This window comes from Cynoglossus semilaevis, chromosome 4 (genome assembly GCF_000523025.1).
Source record: "Cynoglossus semilaevis isolate Cse_v1.0 chromosome 4, Cse_v1.0, whole genome shotgun sequence".
Classification (NCBI taxonomy): domain Eukaryota; kingdom Metazoa; phylum Chordata; class Actinopteri; order Pleuronectiformes; family Cynoglossidae; genus Cynoglossus; species Cynoglossus semilaevis.
Window position 1 is genome coordinate 19,826,252 of NC_024310.1, and position 22,073 is coordinate 19,848,324.

Here is a 22,073-nt window from a genome sequence, read left to right on the forward strand (position 1 = left end):
AGGCAAGTTCATCAATGAGAGTGTACAGTTATAGCTGACAGTTATTGTTCGAGCAAAGACTCTCAATGCTGACAAAGTGAATGAAGGCAGAAGAAACCACAGGGGTTGCACTGTTAAAGGTGCAGACTTCCTGCTCAGATGTCATGACTTCCTCCCACGCATTAAAATGCTCCTAATCTGTGAATGAAGGGTGCACAGCATACAAACAGGACAGTGCCTTACATATGTGCAGTGATCGTCTCACGTTCAGTAGATAGCAATAACAATTCTCAGAGGAACAACATCCTTATCGGCACCTCTTGTGCGGCAGCCTCTGAGTTGCGATCTCGTACTTAATGGCACCTCTGGTGGCAGCCTGTGTCAGTTGCAAACACCCATATATACAGTATATATATATTGTAAAGTTCCCATTTGTTGGATGATTATGGGACTCAATTATTATGTTCATTTCTAGAACTGGGTTGGATAGGTGATAAGCTAGAGGTCTAACCTCTAAAGCACAGGTGTCAAACTCAGGCTTGCGGGCCAAATCAGGCCCCTGGTGTAATTATATTTGGGCCCACGAGATCATATCCAATGTGCATTAGAGCTGGCCCGCCAGTATACAGCACATGCACCACTAATACTCATCCCAGATCCCCAAATGCTAGTTTACACTCATTGGTAACTAAGCTACTAATCACCCTGGACACATTAATTACACCCCTCCACAAAAATGGCCAAACAAAAGATGGAAAACAGGTGCTTTCAAGAAAGTTGGGAGGCAGATTATCTGTTCACGAATATTAGGACAGGGCAGGAAAGGACAGACTTGTTGGCTGTAACAAAAGAATATAATCTAAGCTGTTTGTCTTGTGTGCGTAGCCAACCTGGCTGTAACAAAAGAATATAATCTAAGAAGACACTGTGAACCAAAACACTATGAGAAGCACAAGGACCCGAAAAAAGCAGAAGCTCTAGAAGGTAGAGGGGATGAAAAGAAATCTGGTTTCCCGGCAGACTATTTTCATGAAAGCAAAATTAAAAAGTGAAGTTGCTGTGAAGGCGAGCTTTATTGTGGCAGCAGAACTTGCAAAATCAGCTCAGCCGTTTATTATTATTATTAGGGAGAGTTTGTCAAAAAGTGCATGGTCAAAGTTAGCGACATTATGTGCCAAGATAAAAGGCAGGAATTTTTAAATGTGAGCATTTTTAAGCAGGAACACAGTGGCTGAGCATACATGTGAACCTTGCCACCAATCGACTGATAAAAAAAAAAGGAAAAGATTTTTTTCACATTCTCCCTTGCTGACACATCTGATACTGCCCAGCTATCAATCTTCATCCGTGGAAAAACTTTTAGGATTAAATCATTGCATGGCACAACCACAGGAAGAGATATCTTTGAAGAGGTATCCAAATGTATAAATGAAATGAGACTGCCCTGGGATAAAGTTGTGGGCCTGACGATAGATGGTGCGCCCGCAATGTGCGATCAAGAGTGGATTGGTGGGTAGGATTCGGGAGAAGGAGGAAAATGCAGGTGAACTTACAGTTCATCACTGCATCATACACCAAGAAGCGTTGTGTGGCAAAGCCTTGCAAATGGAACATGTTATGAGCACCATAACACGAGTAATTTAACTTCATTAAGAGCCAAAGGTTTTAATCACTGCCAGTTCAAGTCTTCAAGTGTAGAGGAGTTAGATTCAGCATACAGAGATGTGTCCTAACAAACAGAGATTGCTGAGCCATCTCGATGTGCTTAACCTGCAACCTAACAACTAAGTTGTGCCCGGAAGACTCAGATTCCGCGAGGAAACTTGGGTCATTTTCTGTGCTGCCAAACCACGAAAGAGCAAATCTCGCCTGCCGTGCTGCCTAGCACACAGTTGGCTGAAAAACTCAACGTGCTCAGTATCGAGTTTACCCGGCCCAGAAACTAAGATTTGAACTGCTCAGTAATCCGTTTGTGGTTGACGCGGAAAGCGCACCAACCAACCTTCAAAGGAGCTAATTGAACTCAAGTCGAAGTATGACTCTGTGGATGCTGTGCAGTTTCCTCCCCGGTACAATGGCCCCAACTACGTACGCAAGCTGCTCAAATGCTCTCTATGTTCGGCAACACATATCTATGTGAACAAATGTTCTCTTTAATGAACATGAAACAATACAGCACACAGAAGTCAACTCACTGATAAACACCTTCAGTCCATCCTGAGAATTTCCTCAGCCTAGAGCCTGACCCCAGAAATTGATGAACTTGCATCTAAGAAAATATGCCAGATATCTAGCTTAGACCAATGTGCAGAGTAAATCAGAGTGTAGCAAATTGAGCTTTAATATATGTAGTTTTTATTGAATTTAAATTTCAATGAATTTTCTTTGAAAGACTTTTTTTTTGTTGGATTGTAAAAAAAAAAAAACTTTAAAAAGAAACGCAAAAGACTATAGAGAGAGACAATTTGTTTTTTCTTATTTAAATAAGAAATGAATACTACTGACGTCTTTTATTTTAAATACTCATATGTTTGTAATATCAAGCTTTTGTAATATCAAACTAAAGTTTGTTTCCATATGAAAAGGTTACAAAATTACATATCAGGTGTAGCCAATTTTTCAATAAATATTGAGATTGGCCTGCAGATTTGTTTGGAGTTTGACACCCTGCTGCAAGGTAATGCGAAACGTTGATATTAATATCACTCCAGCAACGTTTTGAATTTGGTTAAAAACACAGTAAGCTCAACAAGGTAAAATACCACTAATGTTTTCTAACCATGGCTCTCTAGTGTGCAGTGCCTGTCAAATACGAGACAGACGATGTTTGCTGTGCAGTTGCTCACAGCTACTGTAACTTCAGTTGGGATTTTGTTATTACTTTTTTGTGATATTAACTCAAATAAATGGAACAAATTATATAGACTGTGTTGTATCTTGACGATGTCCATGAGTTCGTCCATGGGCTTTCTATAATTTATATTGCACATGTCTTTTCCTTTAGATAAATAAAGTTTGTGATTGTGTACCATACAAATTGGTACAGTTAGGAGTTTTGTCCTATTATTTTCGTTAATAACTCTTCAAGTTCACTCAAGTTTAACCAGGAGGAGCCAACTGCAGTTCTTTGGTAAAACAAACTTAAACGCCATTTTTCAGCAAAAAAATCAAATGTTTCAAGTGATGAGAATAAAAATGAGCAGCAGAACACCTTTTATTTAGGGGTGCACCGAAATTAAAATTCTTGTCTGAAACTGACAACAGAAAATGAGAAATCCAAGACAGAAAACCGAAACACCAAAAGAAATTATGATGCCAAATATTAGTACCATTGCATTTTGGCTATGATTGTGTACTAAACCTCAATGAAATCAAGGCACCGCAATTGCATAACTTAATATTAATGTTTCAAAGAATAAAACAATTACACAATTATTAAAAAAATATTATTTAGGACATTCCAATGATGCACAATATAAAATAAAATAAAATTCAAAATAAAATGTTAAACTTGACCCCCCACTTATGTGTACGTTAAATGATTATATATAAAATAAAATATAAAATAAAATAATATTCAACATAAAATGTTAAACTTGACCCCACTTATGTGTACTTTAAATGATAATGTACTGCTGATAGATTGTAAAATTAAATATGTTCTCTCATAAAAACACAAAATGCATTTAAGTCAATTGCTGGATCGCTGTGTGCGCTGCTTTATTCCTGCATTCAAGTAATGATATTTATAATGCGGATCAAGCACAGTCTCGACAAAGTGCGCAGGATCCGAATAGATCTCAGTCAAACGTGTGCTGACAAAGATCGGCTACAGATGCATCAGATAAGCTGATCTCTTTAGTTAGCTGCTCAAACGGGGCAAGAAGAGAGAGAATGCGGTCTATTAAGACCCACCGGCGTGAATGTTGCGGGGAGCTCTTGTTCTGTGCTGTATGCAGCCATGACTCTTGCTTTTGCGCAAAGAGGCTTTCCTTCCTCTCATATTCAGCATAGCAATCGGCACGTTTGCATTTCAGGTAATAAATTAAACCCAATGTGTCGAAATATTTCAGCATTACACGTCTTGCAAATCACTATCCTTGGGTCATTCTCATGTTGAAATACTTCCACACCGTAGACATGTTGGCACTTTCAGACAAGCCTGCGCTGGCCACGGTTTTTGCCTACGTCAACATAACGTCCTGTTTTGGCTGTTTTGTTTTGGTAATAAAAGTCATTCGGCTGAAAACCGAAAAATGCACGTTTGGGCCATTTTTGGCCAGAGATTTTCAGTGGCCAAATGTTCGGGGGCATCCCTACTTTTATTAATTTTGAATGCTGTCAATTGAAAAAAAAATAATTTCGTATAGGAAAAGGCTGTATTGGTATGTGCCATTTGCCAAGAAAACTGAGAAATTTGGATAGTCCCATAATTTGCAATCGATTTTGAAAAATGCAAATTTAATAAATGAAAAAATAAATAATAAAATAATAATAATAATAAATAATAATAATAAATAAAATAATAAATACAATTTTTAATAAATTCAATTTTATCTCTATTTTCTATATTTTTTACCATAATAGTAAAATCAAGAATGAATTGTAATTTTACTTCTTTTGTTCAACAAGAACAACAGTATTGGAATAAATTAGTGTTTGGTGGAGTTTTTATACAAAAGCTGTGAATGTGTCTGTATCCGAGGGTGGTGTAGGGGGAACTGTACAAAAAGCTTGTAAACTATTGTATTAAGAGGTGTTATTCTGGTAACACAGAAACAAAACAACAACAAAAAAAACAGACAGAAGTTTTGGAATTTTCTGCTTATAAAATAAGTTGCTTGATGAACTCCAGATTAAAGGTGGACTTTTTTTAATTTATTTATGACACTACACTCCTCATTATGTCTCTCTTTCCATCTATAGCAATAATTGCAAAGGACATGTGTGAAAGTTTAAATGTGATCTCACTATGAAGCTGTACAATAGGTAACTGGATGTACAGGACGCACAATAGTGTGTCTAAATTAGATTCTAATAATCTCTAAAGTTAGCAAAAGTAAAGTATAACACTTGATGAGACATCCCTCAGCATCAGACAGGCTCTAAATATCGTTTTACTCACCGAACAAGTAAGTGCTGACCCAATGAGCCGTTTTCTGTGATCACTTCATTTAGCCGCATCTCAAGGTGAACCTTACCCTGTTTAACAAAAGAAGAGAGGAGAGCAGTCATGAGATCTCAGAAGTTTCCAGTCGATTAATGTCAGTTGAAAAACAAAATAAAAGTGTTGGCTGCAGCTTGTGACTAGGAGCATAAATAATGTACACCAAATTCTTCATTCCACCTGAGCACTGCACTGTGTACACATAGTACTTATGACTTTAACAAAAATAATTATATTCATGACTGATTTTATGCCAAAGGAAACATTTGAAACATGAAGGTGCTATAAGTTTTGAAATAAAGTGAAAACCTACTGAAAGAAAGAAAGAGAAAGACAGATGTGACGAGAGTCAGTAGGAGAGACAAAAATAGAGAAAGAGAGAGAGGGGAAACAGAGACTGGCCCAACAAGTCAACTACACACTTGCCAATTCAGCATTAAATGACTGAGCAAGTTCTTTTGAAGGCAAGAAAGCCAAAAAAAACAAAACAAAACAAAACAAACACATAATATTATTAGTGGTCATTCCACCTCAATTCTAAACCACTTATTGTTACATTACACTTATTTTTAAATATTGATGTTATAACACATTTCCTAAATAACTTAACAAGCACGTTGATAAAAAATAAGACTGTTTTTCCAATCTCTTCATCCAACCTGTTTGACCCACAATAATAGTGAAAGTAAAACACTTAATTAGTTGGTGATTTAAATGTAGTCAATGTTTTTTTATGTAATTAATCACAGGGTGCCAAGTCAATATTTTTTTATGTAATTAATCACAGGGTGCTGTAGAAGAATCATAATTGTTCATGATTAGTTGACAAAGTAGAATTTTCTTTATGGTGTATTAAGTCAATACTGTGTATATTAACGGCAGTTAGGGTTAGGAATAAAAAAATTCTCCTTGAATATTACCTGTACTTCCGAGTTTGGATCTACTGGCTGAATGCCAAACCAGTGTTCCTTCCCACTGTATTTACAAAGGTCATCCTTCCGAATTGATACCTTACCTGATAAGAAAACACCCACACAGGCATAGTAAGAACAACAACCCAGTCTTTCAGATGAGTCAGTCTTGTGTAGGTGTAATGATAATTGAAACTTACCCACAGGTTGGTCCCTTTGAAAAACACCCTTGGCATAAACATAGAAGGACAAACACTGAAAAGGACGCGGGATCTCAAAGTAGAAATCTTCTCCATAGAATGGGCTGTAAATAAAGGCAGGAGTTTACATTAAACAACAGAGCCACTCAAACCAAGTTACAGCGCTATTTGGTATGCTTTCTGGGGCTAAAACACAATTTAAGCAGTTGCTTTTTAGAGACAATGCCATGAGAAACAATTACATATTAAACTCCACTTATTTTAAAATAGGCTGTGGTTGTATTTGGACAGTGAAGGATGATCCTTCATATTTTAGCATGTTTTTTTTTATATACCACAATCAGTAACATGTAGTAGTTTGACTCCCCTTTCTGTTTTCAGCTGCTTTTCTCCCTGTCAAAAAAAACAAAACACCAACGTTCTAACAAGGCCTTGATCACAGTATAACTCCATGTTGCGGAGATAAAACTGCCGGAGCAGAAGGTGGACGACACAGGGTGCCCTTGTGACTCATAGCAGTAAAAGGGAGTGTTTTGCGAGGTGACAGGTGTACATTTGCTATTTTATCTACTGTAAACACACACCAGCTCCATGATATTTACTGTAACAAACTCAAATGAAACAAGAAATTGAAAAACAGCAAAAAAACAACCGAAGTCTCTATTAGCCATCTGTCCTATTTTTGTGGTTAGCTGGTTAGCTTAAGCATTGTGGAATAGTACCAACACAGTATACACAATATAAAAGACTTCAGGTCATGGGTGAAAACAAATTTATTTTATTTTAAAGCCCTTAATAAATGAAAATGCAAAAAAACCCCAAAAAAAACAACTCGAGTTTTACAAAATTGTGTAAATGTATTCATTTCTTATTACACTTTAACAAACACATTGATGTCTCTTATGGCAGAGGTCTTCAACAGAGATTTTACAACCCCAAGGGAGTACTGTGGGGGTCCTGAAATTGGGCTTGATTTGACCCTTTTTCTTTTTTTCTAATTTTTGAAAAAAAAAAAAAATTAATTTTTGAAAAAAAAAGGTTTATTAAATGTCTTCAAAATACATATTAACATGATTCTAAGACAACGCAGCAAATTGATAATTAGAGGTAAAGCTTGTATGCATAATTATCAAGCAATACACCGTGTTAATTGAACAGCAAGGAAGAAACAGGAAGAAGATACTTCTTCCTGTCACGGAACAACATGGCTGCAAAAGCACACAACTTAGCCTCGTGTCCAAAACTGTCCTTAGAGCACCATATAAGTTGGCATTAAACAAAGAGGATGGGAGCATTTTTATACCTCAGTGCTGCCAACAGACTGTAAGCAGGAGCAGGACAGCTTGATCTGACACAGATGATTATGGATTAAGCACTACTTACGTGCAGGTGCTGCCTACAGATGGACCATCTGTGACATAGCAGCACTTAGACAGTTGAACTCCAGTAACAGAAAGTATGTGCAAATGAAAAACAACTTGTTGTTTCCCTTAAAATTTAACCTTAAGATTTGGCTGCAAAGTCTTAGAGTTAGAAACGTAGACTGTTCTTCAACACACACACTTAATAAAGCAGTGTGTGTGTGTGTGTGTGAGAGAGTGTCACACGTGAGAGTGTCATGTTGTCAATTTCTAAATTAGTTCACATATACAGTGGGTACGGAAAGTATTCAGACCCCCTTTAAATTTGCCACTCATTGTTTCATTGCAGCCATTTGCTAAAATCAAAAAAGTTCATTTTTATTTCTCATTAATGTACTAGAAGCACCCTTTTGAGCTAGTACAGCCATGAGTCTTCTTGGGAATGATGCGACAAGTTTTTCACACCTGGATTTGGGGATCCTCTGCCATTCTTCCTAGCAGATCCTCTCCAGTTCTGTCAGGTTGGATGGTGAATGTTGGTGGACAGCCATTTTCAGGTCTCTCCAGAGATGCTCAATTGGGTTTAGGACAGGGCTCTGGGTGGGCCAGTCAAGAATGGTCACAGAGTTGTTCCGAAGCCACTCCTTGGTTATTTTATCTGTGTGCTTATGGTCATCTAGTCCGCTTAGAATTAATGCCAAAACGTTCAATCTACGTCTCATCAGACCAGAGAATCCTATTTCTCATAGTCTGGGAGTCCTTCATGTGTTTTTTGGCAAAGTCTATGCGGGCTTTCATATGTCTTGCACTGAGGAGAGGCTTCCGTCGGGCCACTCTGCCATGAAGCCCCGACTGGTGGAGGGCTGCAGTGATAGTTGACTTTGTGGAACTTTCTCCCATCTCCCCACTGCATCACTGGAGCTCAGCCACCGTGATCTTTGGGTTCTTCTTTACCTCTCTCACCAAGGCTCTTCTCCCACGATTGCTCAGTTTGGCTGGACATCCAGGTCTAAGCAGAGTTCTGGTCGTCCCAAACTTCTTCCATTTAAGGATTATGGAGGCCACTGTGCTCTTAGGAATCTTAAGTGCAGCAGATATTTTTTTGTAACCTTGGCCAGATCTGTGTCTTGCCACAAGTTTGTCTCTGAGCTCCTTGGGCAGTTCCTTCGACCTCATGATTCTCATTTGCTCGGACATGCACCGTGAGCTGTAAGGTCTTATATAGACAGGTGTGTGCCTTTCCTAATCAAGTCCAATCAGTTTAATTAAACACAGCTGGACTCCAATGAAGGAGTAGAACAATCTCAAGGGGGATCAGAAGAAATGGACAGCATGTGAGTTAAATATGAGTGCAGGGCAGTTGTGAGAGGGCAAACTTCCTCATAGACTAGATCTCTCTGAACGGCATCAAAAAGGAGAAAAAAGTGTGTTGTGAAATTCAAGACCTGTGGCTTCAAGATGTGCAGAGATGTGCAATGATGAAGAGAGAAATCTAGAGGTTTCCTCACTGACAATTTCCCATACCTTCTTTGAGTTGCTCACAATGCATATGTGTGAAATGGTGCATTTCAGAGAGAATCGCTTCCATATTTCCCAACTCAAACAACACCACGCACGGGGTGAGGTGTGAGCTATTTACTTTAACAGTTTAATTTTATTTGTTTTTTTCCCCTCAGTCACATATTTCACCAGAAACTCCCAAACCCTCTCTAAATCTAAAGTTGATTTTTTTTTTCCTGACACTGATGCATGTCAAATGTGTTACATTTCTTCAGTTGTTTATGCTTAAATAAATATCTTAAAAGTTACACTACACTACTGGCACTACAACTGCACTGCAACTGATCACAACTAATTACAAAAAAACAGAAAGAGGTACTAGACGTTGTGCAGAAGTAAAGTTGGGCCAGACAACACGTCCAGCAAGACTGTAAACCAGCAATGATATAAACAACTGTTTCTGTGTAATACTTTAATAATGTTGTATGCATGTGCAGAAAACTGACTTAGCAGCTTAAAGGGTTAGGGTTAGCCCTTACCAGTCATAATTTCATTCAATTGTGTTTCTTTTCTTGTACAAAGAAATGCAGTGATTTCAAGAAAAAAATGACATTAACATGTTGCAAATAATCATACAGGTAAAATAATGTTTTTATTTACTTGTTATTCTACCAATGATCTGTCCTTTGTAAGACATCAATCAAGTCATCCCTACCCGTGTGATAGTTTTAATATATTATAATATTTAAATATATATTTATATATTTAAATCTTTGTATTGAAATTTTCTTAGTAAACCAAACGCAAACACACAAAAAACAACAAACTATGCACAAAATAATCCCTCCCTTGTCACTGCCAGATTACTCTATTGCACCATTAGTCACTGTTATACCAATCGCTATGAATGAGTTGAAATATAAATTAATTTTTAAAAAATGTATAACCGAGCTAAATTTAAGGGACAGGCCTTTACAGAGTATGCCATGTTTTTAGAAAGGTACGCCACACTTTCTGGAACTTCTTTTTTAATTGCTTTAATGAATATATTATTTTCTCTTTTTTTTTTTTTTGCAACCATTTTGCATGAGTGGAAGGGAAAGTGTCTTTCAATTTTGTTTTCATCCATTGTGCATGAGTGGAAGGGAAAGTGTCTTTCCAACTGAGCACAATTGTTTGTCGAGCTAGAAGGGAGGCAAAGGAGTGCATTGATTTGTTGTATTTAACTTTTTCTCCCCTCTCAAGCCCCAAACAAAGTAGTCAATGGGTTTAATTATATTTTTACTGTTTAAGACCAAAGAAAGTGTGCGAATGACTTCTCTTCAATATTTATTGAGGCCTGGGCAGGACCAGTAAATATGAAAGAGGGAAGCTTCCATGATTTTGCATTTGACGCAGTATAGACTAATATTCAGGTATATGGAGGACAGTTATCCCTTGGAAATATGAGGCCTGTGTACCAGCTTGAAATGGATTAAGCAGTTATGTGCACAGAAGAAGGTTGAATTAAACAGATTAACTGTGGAAACCCACAGTTGATAAAGAAAACCCAGAGTCCTCTTCCCATGCAGCTTTGAGCTTGTCTGTAGGAGCACTCCGAAGAACCAATAGTTTGCAATAAAGAGCCCAAATTAGTTTCTTTTTAAGTAGATCTATAGAAAGGACAGTGTCAACAATAGTCAAGTCTGCTGGTGTTGTTACAGATCTGGACGTCTGAGGGTAAACAGTGTCTTGCCTGAAAGTACCTGAACAGATGTGACTTGTGGAGGCCAAACTTTTTTACCTAGCTGCTCAAATGATGACACACTGTTGCCTATGAACAGATATTTCAGTATTACAGATATAAGTAACAAGATGGCACTAATGCTGACGGCAGCAGCCTTCTGGTTGCTCTGCAGCACTAATCCGTTTTTTACCACTTTTGCTTTACTTTTCTTACTTTTTCTTTACTCCTTTCACGAAGTACTACTATTAAATGTATCCGATCGATACCGGCAGTCTTAAAAAGGCAACTGGAGCCAGTTCTCTCGTTTATTCAAGGGACGAGCTGGCTCTGAGGACAACTATGCACGGAATACGGCACAACATACCGGTTGAGATAAAAAGGAGATACAGAGGATGCAGAGCCGGGGCTAAAGTAAAGGTGAAGATAGCGGATGAACGGAGGTGTTTCAAACCATCAATTCCCTCGGTCATCATGGGCAACGTAAACTCTCTTTCCAATAAGATGGGTAAGCTTTCCGTGCTGTACAATCAGCGGATATACTGGGAGTGCAGCCTGTTCATCTTCACAGAGACTTGGCTTACTGACAGCGTAACCGATGTTAATGTGGATCTGCAAGGACTTATAGCAGTGAGAGTCGACAGGGACACAAAGGCATACGGGAAGAGCAAAGGTGCGGGACTCATCATATACGTTAATAACAGTTGGTGTAACCCTGGACATGTCTCCGTAAAGTTATATGTTGCCCGGACTTTACCCGTTAGCCTCCTGCCATAGTGAGGTTACAAGGAGCAGAGGTGGTGAAGGTGCAGGAGTTTAGGTACGTATTTAGGATCAATTGTTAGGTGAAGGCAAAGGTGAAGGCAAAGGTTTACAGAACGGTGGTGAGACCAGCCATGATGTATGGTTTAGAGACGGTAGCAATAGGCAGAAGACAGGAGGCGGAGCTGGAGATGGCAGAGTTAAAGATGCTAAGATTCTCTCTAGGAGTGACAAGAATGGACAGGATCAGGAACGAGTTCATTAGACAGACAACACAGACAGGAAGGTTTGGAGAAAAAGCTAGAGAAGCCAGATTGAGATGGTTTGAACATGTGCAGAGGAGGGACAGTGGATACATTGGTAGAAGAATGTTGGAGATGGAGCTACCAGGTAGGTGAAAGAGAGGAAGGCCAAAGAGGAGATATATGGATGCAGTGAGGGAGGACATGCAGATAGTTGGAGTCAGAGTAGAAGATGCAGAGAACAGGGAGAGATGGAAAACAATGATTCGCTGTGGCAACCCCTGAAAAAGGGACATACCCGAAAGAAAAAGAACAAGAATGTGCTTCAGTTGTGTGCCATCATGTGTGATGCGCTGTGTGGTTTAGCTTTATAAAATCGGTTCGAGGTCAGTAAGCGCAACCACAAGTAATACATAAGGTGCACCGTGTTATAAGGCGCACTGTCGATTTTTGAGAAAATTAAAGGTTTTTAAGTGCGCCTTATAGTTCGGAAAATACGGTAATACAACTATTTGTACAGCCATTGTTACTAGGAGCTACTATACATATATAATATAATATGTTGTATGTGCGTGGTGGCTCTTGGTGATAATGGTTGTATAAATCAGGTCGACATCATACACTAATATATCTGCTGGTACTGCCTATAACTGTTTATCTAATTTAATTATTTAACTACTTAACTATTTATACTGTTTATATATTTATATACCTGTTCACATAACATCCTTATAATTATACTAGTTCTGCTTAAATATACATACCATAGAGATAATGTGGTACACTTAGCGTACATACCAATATATGTGTGTGTGTATATATATATATATATATAGGAGTTATATATAGTATTTTACCTATTTGTGTGTTTTTACTGTTATTTTGGTGCCGTACTGCTGCTTGGGCCTAAAAAGGGAACTCCCGAGGGATTAATAAAGTGCTATCTGTCTATCTACTCTATCTATCTATTTAAAATGTGCAATACCTTTCCTGTGCCATTTGTCAAAAAGCAGAGTCCTGATTGGATGCTTTGAAGATGTAGTTTGAGGCAATGGGGCTAAAGAGAGAGAAGCTATGAAAACCACTAAAGTACTTCCTAAATTGGACCCAGATTTTTATATTGTTTAACCACTGGGGTTCTAACTGATTTAAGTGAAGGAAGTGGAAGTGAGGTTCCAAGAAATGGAAAAATTTACCAGTTATTGGTAGACCGTAACTCCATTGCTACCGAGTCAGGACAGTCAAGATGGCTAAAGCAGTAGGACCAAAATGTCAGGCAACGCAAGTTAGCAGCACCATAATAAAAGCAAGAGTTTGAAAGGGCCAGACCCCGTGTTACCTTGGTCTTTTGAAGATGAGTCTTGTTCAAACACGGTCGTTTGCCCTGCCATAAATATAAGGAAATAACTGTATCAATGAGTTGAAAAAAGGATCTAGGGATAAAATAGATATAGACAGCGCCATACATCACAGACACCAAAGTCCGTGAGAAAAGCCTGAATAAAGAAGTGACCTTCTCACTATGCCAGGGTTCGTAGAGGGTCAGTCGAGAACTGGGTCAAGCCAACAGTTTAAGTTGCCACCGACTGCTCGTTCAAAAAAGCCTATGTCATCTATAGTTGGGGCAAAAACATTTGTAAGTACAACTAGTGTACTGTATAATTTGCCACAATCACATATCAACAACATTTATCAGAGATTGTGTTATGTGGTTCAAATGGAACGCCCTGACTGATAAGGACTGAGACTCCTCAGGCCTTAAATGGAATCTCTGCCCCAACCATCCGGCTAACAGATGGCTATTGTCTAAACAGCGAATATGGGTTTCTTGTAGAAAAGCTATTTTTGTTTTAAGTTGTTTTAAGTGTGAAAAGACCTTTCTTTTTTTTTTACCGGATGATTTAGACCAGGGGTCACCAACCTTTTTGAAACTGAAAGCTACTTCAAGGGTACTTAGTAATATGAAGAGCTATTTGTTTGATACAGACTTCCTAAAAAATGTAATAATAATGAGTTCTGGGACATACCATAGTAGACACTCTTCTTACCATTGTCATTACACCCATTTGAATATCACTGCAAGTGTAACTGATTTAAAAAAAAGCACAGTAACAGTCCAATTTTTGACCCTCTTGTTGACTAGTTTTATTTTTATAACATACCCCGCAGGCACCACATGGGCTACCAGGTGCCCCGCAGGCACCACGTTGGTGACTCCTGATTTAGACCAGTTCGTCAGTCCACTCATCCTATTTGGCGCTAAAAATTAGAATTATTAAAAATTATCTGGGCAAAAAAAAAAAAAGAAAAGAGATTGGATGCAGCTACTGCAAAGTGCAAGTTTCAAAGGAAATATTAGAAAGTTTCTGGCAGTGACATATCCCCCACCCCAACCTCCCCATCCAAGACAGCTCCAAAAAACAGCCACCTATTCAAGAGAAACATTGTAAAATAACACATCTTCCTATTGCACACTCCAGCCAACTCCTACGGACAGGACTCAGCGGTTCACTTACACCTCAAAGAAAAACCACACTCCTTTGAGGACAACAAGGACAAACATGTACACATTTTGGCCAGGGAAGACAGATGGTTTGAGAGAGGGGTAAAGGAAGCCATTTTTGTCAACTTGGAAAAACCATCACTCAACAGAGGAGGTGGACTCAGACACAACCCACTTACAAAGCACTTTTAGGAAACATACCCAAAAGTTTCACCTCAGTTTCACACAACAAAGAGGCAGGTGACCTTAACCGTTCTGATGGGGACCACAACGACCCAGCAGACTCTTAACGACTGTTTACACTTTCACAGTTGACCCCCAGGCCCCACCTAACAGGGTGGAGCTGAAGTAGCTTTATTCCTTCTACTCTTTCTCGAGTATTTATTTGCTGTACTCCCCACCACCAGTTAGAACTGAAGAACCCTCTTGGATTAGAGGTGAAATGTCTTCTTTTAGAAAATTCACGTCCAGTTGCCTAACAGAACTTTTTAAACTTGACCATGACCTGGATGACTGAGAATCTTCATAGACGTGCTAAATTCTGCTGTATAGTAGTGCCGGGAGTGGAACTGATCCACTTCCTGGCTCCACCGGACAGTGTGAGACAAGAGCAGGGCAGTGTACAGGAAAGTGGGTTTCACACTCCGCTGTATTCTGCATGCTGCCTTTGAACTTTGGGGCTGTAGTCCACCACAATCTCAACCGGCTGGCCCTGGTTTTCAAGCTTCCTTCTCCGCTGTGCCTTTCTGATGAGAAGATCCTTAATCTAGTAGATAACTGGTCGTGGTCGCTGTCCAGGGGCCAGTTTGGGTGCCAAAGAATGATGTGCTCTGTTGTTTTCTGGTGGTGAGGGCAGTTCGGTATTCCCAAATATCTCGTACAACAACTTTGAGAAAAACTCAGGGGGAGATCAACTTTGAATGGACTCAGGGAGACCAGGAATGCATATGTTCTGTCTCCTGCTTCAGCCCTGGAAGTCGATGACTTTAGCCTTAAGACGAGCGTTACTTTCATATAAAGTCGAGCAAGTGTCCTCCATGTCTATGACTTGCTGACTGAGGTCTTCTACAGCGAGTTCGAGAGTGAAAACCCGTTGACCATGGTGCTCCACTGCAAGATGCATTTGGTCCAGTTTCGAATCGAGTTGACTGAACGTTGTTTTGAACTTAGCGGCTCACTATGTTTTTCAAGAAGTGCGGTAACAGCGCCCAGAGTTAAGCTAGCGCTAGCCTTTTCTTTTTTGATTGTCTTTCTGCCTTTCACAGCCATTCTAGAAGTAGCATGTGTTGTTTAAACAAAGCAAAAAGAGGAAAGAAAAACAAGGACAAAGGAATTCGCTTGGCGTGGAAGTTAGAGGGCTCTTTGGTTTAGAAAGTTAAAAGTTCACAGGAGCACTCGCGTGATGCGTCTACTCCATCGGCTCTCTAACCAGAAGTCGACTTGAGTGATACTTTGCACAAATGAAGAACAGTATCTGCCATACATAAAATTATAGGCACTTCCCTGCCTTTAACTTACCAATCACATAAGTAAAACCCAGTCATACATGAAGTTCAGTTTTAAAAGTACATCTAGGGATATGATTTTCTTTCCTACTTACCTTATACTTTTGTCAAACACCCTGGTACGAAACACCTCCTCTTGGTCCAGGCTTATGGTGCAAAATGTACATAGATCCCTTTGTCGATTAGGACCTGACACTGGGCACAGGTTCTTAGCTTCACCTGCATCAAAAGATGGAACTTGTAAGGATCTATATATGGCACCTACACAAGTCTTTTCCGAATAAGTCAGGAACTAGGTTTTCATGGGTCTTCCATGGAACAGCATTTGCCTTTCTTTTACGTGTTCTTAGTATCACAGGTTTGTGACTGCAGTAAAAAAAAAAAATTTCATTCAACACTGTAAATATTAAAAATAAATGTTAATTGGGTGGTGCTTTGGCCCAGAGGCAATGTCTCTGTCATTGGTGTGGAACCCTTAGGCAAGATCAAATCCCAGTTACGACGGTTGGTACCTTCGAGTGGACTCACCACCCACAGGGGGGGTCGGTGCGGTGCAGTGTGATTTGGGTGGCAGTCATGGAGACTGCTGCCCCAGCCACCCGATAACGGATACGCGTATGAAAATGAATGAATGAATGAATGTTAATTGGGGCAGGACAGACAAAGTACTTGTCATGAGCACAACATATGGCCCTATATTGAACGTTCTCGTACTCATGGCAGCACTCGCTCCTGCCTGTTGTGATGGCAGCCTGCAAAGCGGATGTAGAAAAAGGAGACGAGGCTCATATGTGGTTAAAAACATGAAACACTGACTTCCTCAGCATAACCAGAGCGATGTGACAGCGCTGATTCACAGATGACAAAAACCTTTGTGCCACACACTCGACTTGTACACACTTCAATGTCCTCACAGGCAAACCCAGATTGGTCATTGTGAGAGTTTTACCACCTTACAGCAGGTTATAAAAAGATTAACCAAATCAAAGCTGCATACTCTGAACCTGAATTGTCTGGCATCTAAACAGTAAACACATAAACTAAAAATAACCTCAAAATAATACATGGATTGAAAGGTGCAGTCTTACGCTTCAGATAATTATCCTAAGCTCTGTTTGGGACCTAATTGAGAAAGGCCTGAAGTGAGAAAAGCTTTCTAACAAGCTAATCTTAGCAAAGGCCAGTAAAAACAGACTATCGGTAGTTGTCACTAAGCTTGGATCAAGACAACTTGGCTGAGAGGGGCAACCAAGAACAGACTTCAACATTGACAATATCTTTCCACTGAACAACCATCTCTTTAATTCAATATTGATTTAAGAAAAGGCACAATACTATATTAAAGGTCATACTGTATACCAAGATAAAATAAACCTTTTCCAGTTATTTATTTGAGAACTTGGTCTTTCATAGATTTTTATTCTGGCTTGAAACACTTGGGTGCACACATCACAATGCCCTAGTGGTCCCATGACAGCTGAAATAACTGATGTTCACAAAGTACCACCACTGATGTAGGCCAAAGGAAAAGGGACAAAGTGTGAACAAGGAAGAATGGAGTTTCGTAAGACTCCAAAGTGAGTTACATGCCTTCATAGTTCCCCTATTTTGTTCTGCAAACCATTTAGTCATTAATTCATAGTAGTGAAACTGACATTTGTCCTCCTGTGTGCATGCCTTTCACACTAGTTAACCAATTTTTCCTGATTACAGTAATAACTGGTGTCACATCTACTGTATATAAACTAAACTACATGGACGACACTTGTAGAAACACAAAATGTCAGCTGTGAGTGTGGTACAAAACTTGTTTTTTTAAATGCTCTACACATACAAATGTAGATCTGGTTTAATGGCATTCAAATTGAGTAAATTAATCATTTTTTAAGGTTAGGCAAGGCTACAATAATAACACTAACCGAAGAAGTTCTCAAGACAGCATAGTGCATCTTAAAAAACTAGATCTAGTCTTTTAATTTGTATTTGAAAATGACACCTGAGGATATGATGTAACTTTGGATACACAGTTAGCCTTAATATTTTTTAACAAATAAAAAGAAAGTCATAATTCGATCTGACAAATAGCTGCTTAACTTAAACAGGTCCACAAACTGGTTGAGGATGAGGAAACAGGTATTTCGATGATTCCTATCAGCATTTTTTAAATGTGAATCATCAATGTAATAACCACTATACTTCTATTAAAGTGTGAATAATATGTTGTACCAAGGCAAAAACCACCAATTCATACTCAAATAAAAAGGGTGCTAATAAAAACACACTAAATATGTTTTTTACAGCCATGTAACTCTGTTCTTACAAGAGACTTAATGCTGCCTCTGTCGTCACCTAATCATATGGCAGTATTGTTTTACAAAAAAGGTGTCATTCATTCCTTATTAGCTACTGTACAAGATAATTAGCCCCTGCAAAAACTTAATTAAATCATTTAGGCTGTAATACCAAAAGGACATTATTTGTGTCACAAAAACTTCATCATGAAGAACTTATTTTTACAAAGTCACCATTAACTAAGTTCCGCTACACATCCATTCTAAAAATTTGATTCAATATTGACTTTTAAATTAATAGCTTTGGCAGTTTGCTGGTATATTTTTCTGTATGATTATTGTAGTTAATGGTGACGTAATTTTACCAACTGAGACCTGCAGGTATTGCTATCAGAAGATAAAATAATACATTTAAAAGTCTTCTACGGCATTATAATTTTGTTAATTATAATTATAACGATGGGCGATTTCAGGTTGATATATTTTATTTTAGCAACAACATCCTGTCAATGTTCCCACTTTTAACATGTTGAAGAAAATTGTATTTACTACTGATTTTGAATGAACGTTCAAAACTTAGACCACAATATATTTTAACATTTTAGTGTAAGTACGTCAGTGGTTTTTTAAAAAAAAAAAACAGATCCTGAAAAACAGGGCTCTCGGATGCTGCAGTAAGTTACAACTCCGCTGTCTCAGGTGCCTGGCAGTAGCCTGGCGGCCGTGCCAGCAGCGGTAACTAAGCTAACCTTACACCGGTCTCCACATATGTCCTGGTGATATAAAATGTTTCACTCTAAAATAACTATAAAACACCAACGACTGCTGAAGATTTATTTCTAAGTCAGGAGCCAGAACTCAATGAATGAAATCGTTCACAAGAAGCAGCTGTTAGCATGCTAAGCTAAGTTGACGAGAGGCACTACAGAAAGCGTTTTCCTCAGCGTCTCTCCGCCTGAGTGTCGGCAGCCCACCCCACTTATCATTAACAAACGACGCTCGCTGGTTCCGGTGCCCACCTCTCTTACCCGCCTCCCCACCGCAATAGACGGACAACATTGGTCGCGCAAAGTAAACTTACATATTTTCCCTCGTAGGCTCTGTAAAATTCGAATCCTGGCGTCGTCCTCTTCCGCCATGGTCAGAGCTCACTGTCGTTGCTTCTCCGGTGCTGTTTTCAGCACTGGGTTATCATCATATCCGTTTATGAGTGCGGGCAGAGCGGAGGAAAGACAGCCCCACTGTAGCTCACGTCAGCTCCCGTACAAGCACGACACGCGCGCGCGCGCAGAGGCAAGTGCGTACACTCGCAAGTCCAAAAATCAGTCTTTGAGAGTCGAGTGCCTCACCTCGGTGAGTAGTGGCCTGACGATGGCAGAAGCTTCTCACGTTTTGAAGTTGTTGAGTTTCGTTATGCAACAAGTGTAAACATAAGCCATAATATATCATGAAAACATTTTGTATAGGTTATACATAAATTGCTGCACACCTATTTAAAAGTCAGAATAGACCACCCTAACAAAATGGTGCCAGCAGTATATACAGCAAAGTGATTTAATCGCAACTTTAAATAAAAAAATAAGACGAATGAATATAATTTTCACGTGGTTGCATTTTCTTTACCGCACAGCAAAATAATACACAATGAGCCAAGTTTTTCCATTCAAAATATTTTTTGTTGCCTCTGACCTTTGTCCTTAGGACTAATGTGGGCTATGCATTGCATCTTTGTCTTCTTCATTTGATCTTGCCTTCTTTGGGTTATAAGGTAAAATCATGTAGGCCTGAATGGCAAGGTAGTTCATAGCCTAAAACATAGCTAGACAGATTTATACATTTCTGAATATCTCATTTGAAAGTAAATATCATAGTCCTGACTAATTAATTCACTATAATCTGAGACACTTTGCTTTTGTGGTTATTGTAAAGAAAAAAAGGAAAAGGAAAATCCAACTGATGCAACTATAATTTGATGTCACCCTATTTTTTTTATTTTTATGAATAATGCTGGTAGGAAATTGCCCTGGCGTCCCTGGCCGTTCTTCAGAAAAGATCTTCTATGATTCATCTATTACATGACAGACCAAGCAGTAAAGAATGCAAAACATCTGGAATCTCCGTTATGAGGCCCAACTCTAAATACTTAAGCAGTTTGTGTTAAAGACAAAAGTAATGACCTTCTCTGGCGTGTCGTAGGTCCCTGAAGAACCAGCAGGAGCAGAGCACATGGATTTGTCTTCATGAAAAGATTCTAAAAGTCTTACATATGTAATGAAGTAAATGGTACCTTTTAACTTTTACATTTTCTGTAGTAACAGGATTGTCAGTAAGTACAAAAAGTACAAAGAACATAAAACACAGAGTATTTATCAGATGGCCAATGATAGAGTATGGAGCCAGAATGCGCATTTCAATAGTGTGTGTTTGTCTGTATACATAAAGTATGGAGCCAGAATGCGCTGTTCATTTCAATAGTGTGTGTTTGTCTGTATGGGCTATAAAGAAAAGGAAAGGAAGGGAAGTGAACTCCTTGTCATTGTGACACAATGCACACAACAAAATGTGACCTCTGCATTTAACCCATCACCAAAGTGAACAGTGGGTAGCTTTAATTGCCTTGGGAGCAGTGTGTGGGGACTGTACCATGCTCAGAGCACCTCAGTAGCAACTTGGCAGCTGGTGGACTCGACCCTGAAGCCTTCCAGACCCAAGTCCGCTTCCTTAACCACCAAGCCAAACCGTAAATAAAATTATTATTATAATAACATTATTATATAATATTTATATATAATACAATTATATATAAAATTATATATAATTTATTTAGCAGTGGCGCTTTGGCCCAGAGGCAATGTCTTTGTCATTGGTATGGAGGGTTCACCTCCTGGGCAAGTTCAAATCCCGGTTAGGGCGGTTGGTACCTTCCGGTGGACTCACCACCCGCAGGAAGGTTTAGGGGGGTTGGTACGGTGCAGTGTGATTTGGGTGGCGACTGCTGCCCCCGCAACCCGGTAACGGATAAGCGGATGAAAATGGATGGATGGAGGGATGGATGGATGGAATTTATTTTTAATGAGTTTATATCCATACATATTGTTTTATACTGTGGGTACGGAAAGTATTCAGACCCCCTTAAATTTTACACTCTTTGTTATATTGCAGCCGTTTGCTTAAATCATTTAAGTTCATTTTCTTTCCTCATTAATGTACACACAGCACACAGAAAAACAAAACACAGAGTTGTTGACATTTTTGCAGATGTATTAGCACCCTTTTGAGCTAATACAGCCATGAGTCTTTGGGGATTTGGGGAACCTCTGCCATTCCTCCTTGCAGATCCTCTCCAGTTCTGTCAGGTTGGATGGTGAATGTTGGTGGACAGCCATTTTCAGGTCTCTCCAGAGATGCTCAATTGGGTTTAGGTCAGGGCTCTGGCTGGGCCATTCAAGAACAGTAACGGAGTTGTTCCGAAGCCACTCCTTGGTTATTTTAGCTGTGTGCTTAGGGCCATTGTCTTGTTGGAAGTTGAACCTTCTGCCCAGTCTGAGGTCCTGAGCACTCTTTGTCCAGGATATCCCTGTTCTTGGCCGCATTCATCTTTCCTTCGATTGCAACCAGTTGTCCTGTCCCTGCAGCTGAAAAACACCCCCACGGCATGATGCTGCCACCACCATGCTTCACTGTTGGGACTGTATTGGACAGTTGATTTTCTCCACACATACCGCTTAGAATTAAGGCCAAAAAGTTCTATCTTGGTCTCATCAGACCAGAGTCCTTCAGGTGTTTATTTAGCAAACTCCATGCAGGCTTTCATGTGTCTTACACTAAGGAGAGGCTTCCGTCGGGCCACTCTGCCATAAAGCCCCGACTGGTAGAGGGCTGCAGTGATGGTTGACTTTCTACAACTTTCTCCCATCTCCCGACTGCAT

General features: G+C 39.3%; 1 protein-coding gene across 1 annotated transcript in view; it reads right to left on the reverse strand.

Annotated features, from left to right (window-relative positions):
* rasa2 (RAS p21 protein activator 2) overlaps positions 1-19,647 on the reverse strand; it is a 31,536-nt gene extending 11,889 nt beyond the window's left edge. The window contains exons 1-5 of the mRNA XM_008309845.3: positions 19,226-19,647; positions 15,949-16,072; positions 6,258-6,361; positions 6,067-6,161; positions 5,105-5,181 (exon numbers count right to left, since the gene is read on the reverse strand). Of these exons, the coding sequence (XP_008308067.1) occupies positions 5,105-5,181; positions 6,067-6,161; positions 6,258-6,361; positions 15,949-16,072; positions 19,226-19,283 (458 nt within the window). The 5' untranslated portion in view covers positions 19,284-19,647. The remainder of the gene's footprint in view (positions 1-5,104; positions 5,182-6,066; positions 6,162-6,257; positions 6,362-15,948; positions 16,073-19,225) is intronic.
* Positions 19,648-22,073: the final 2,426 nt, after the last annotated feature.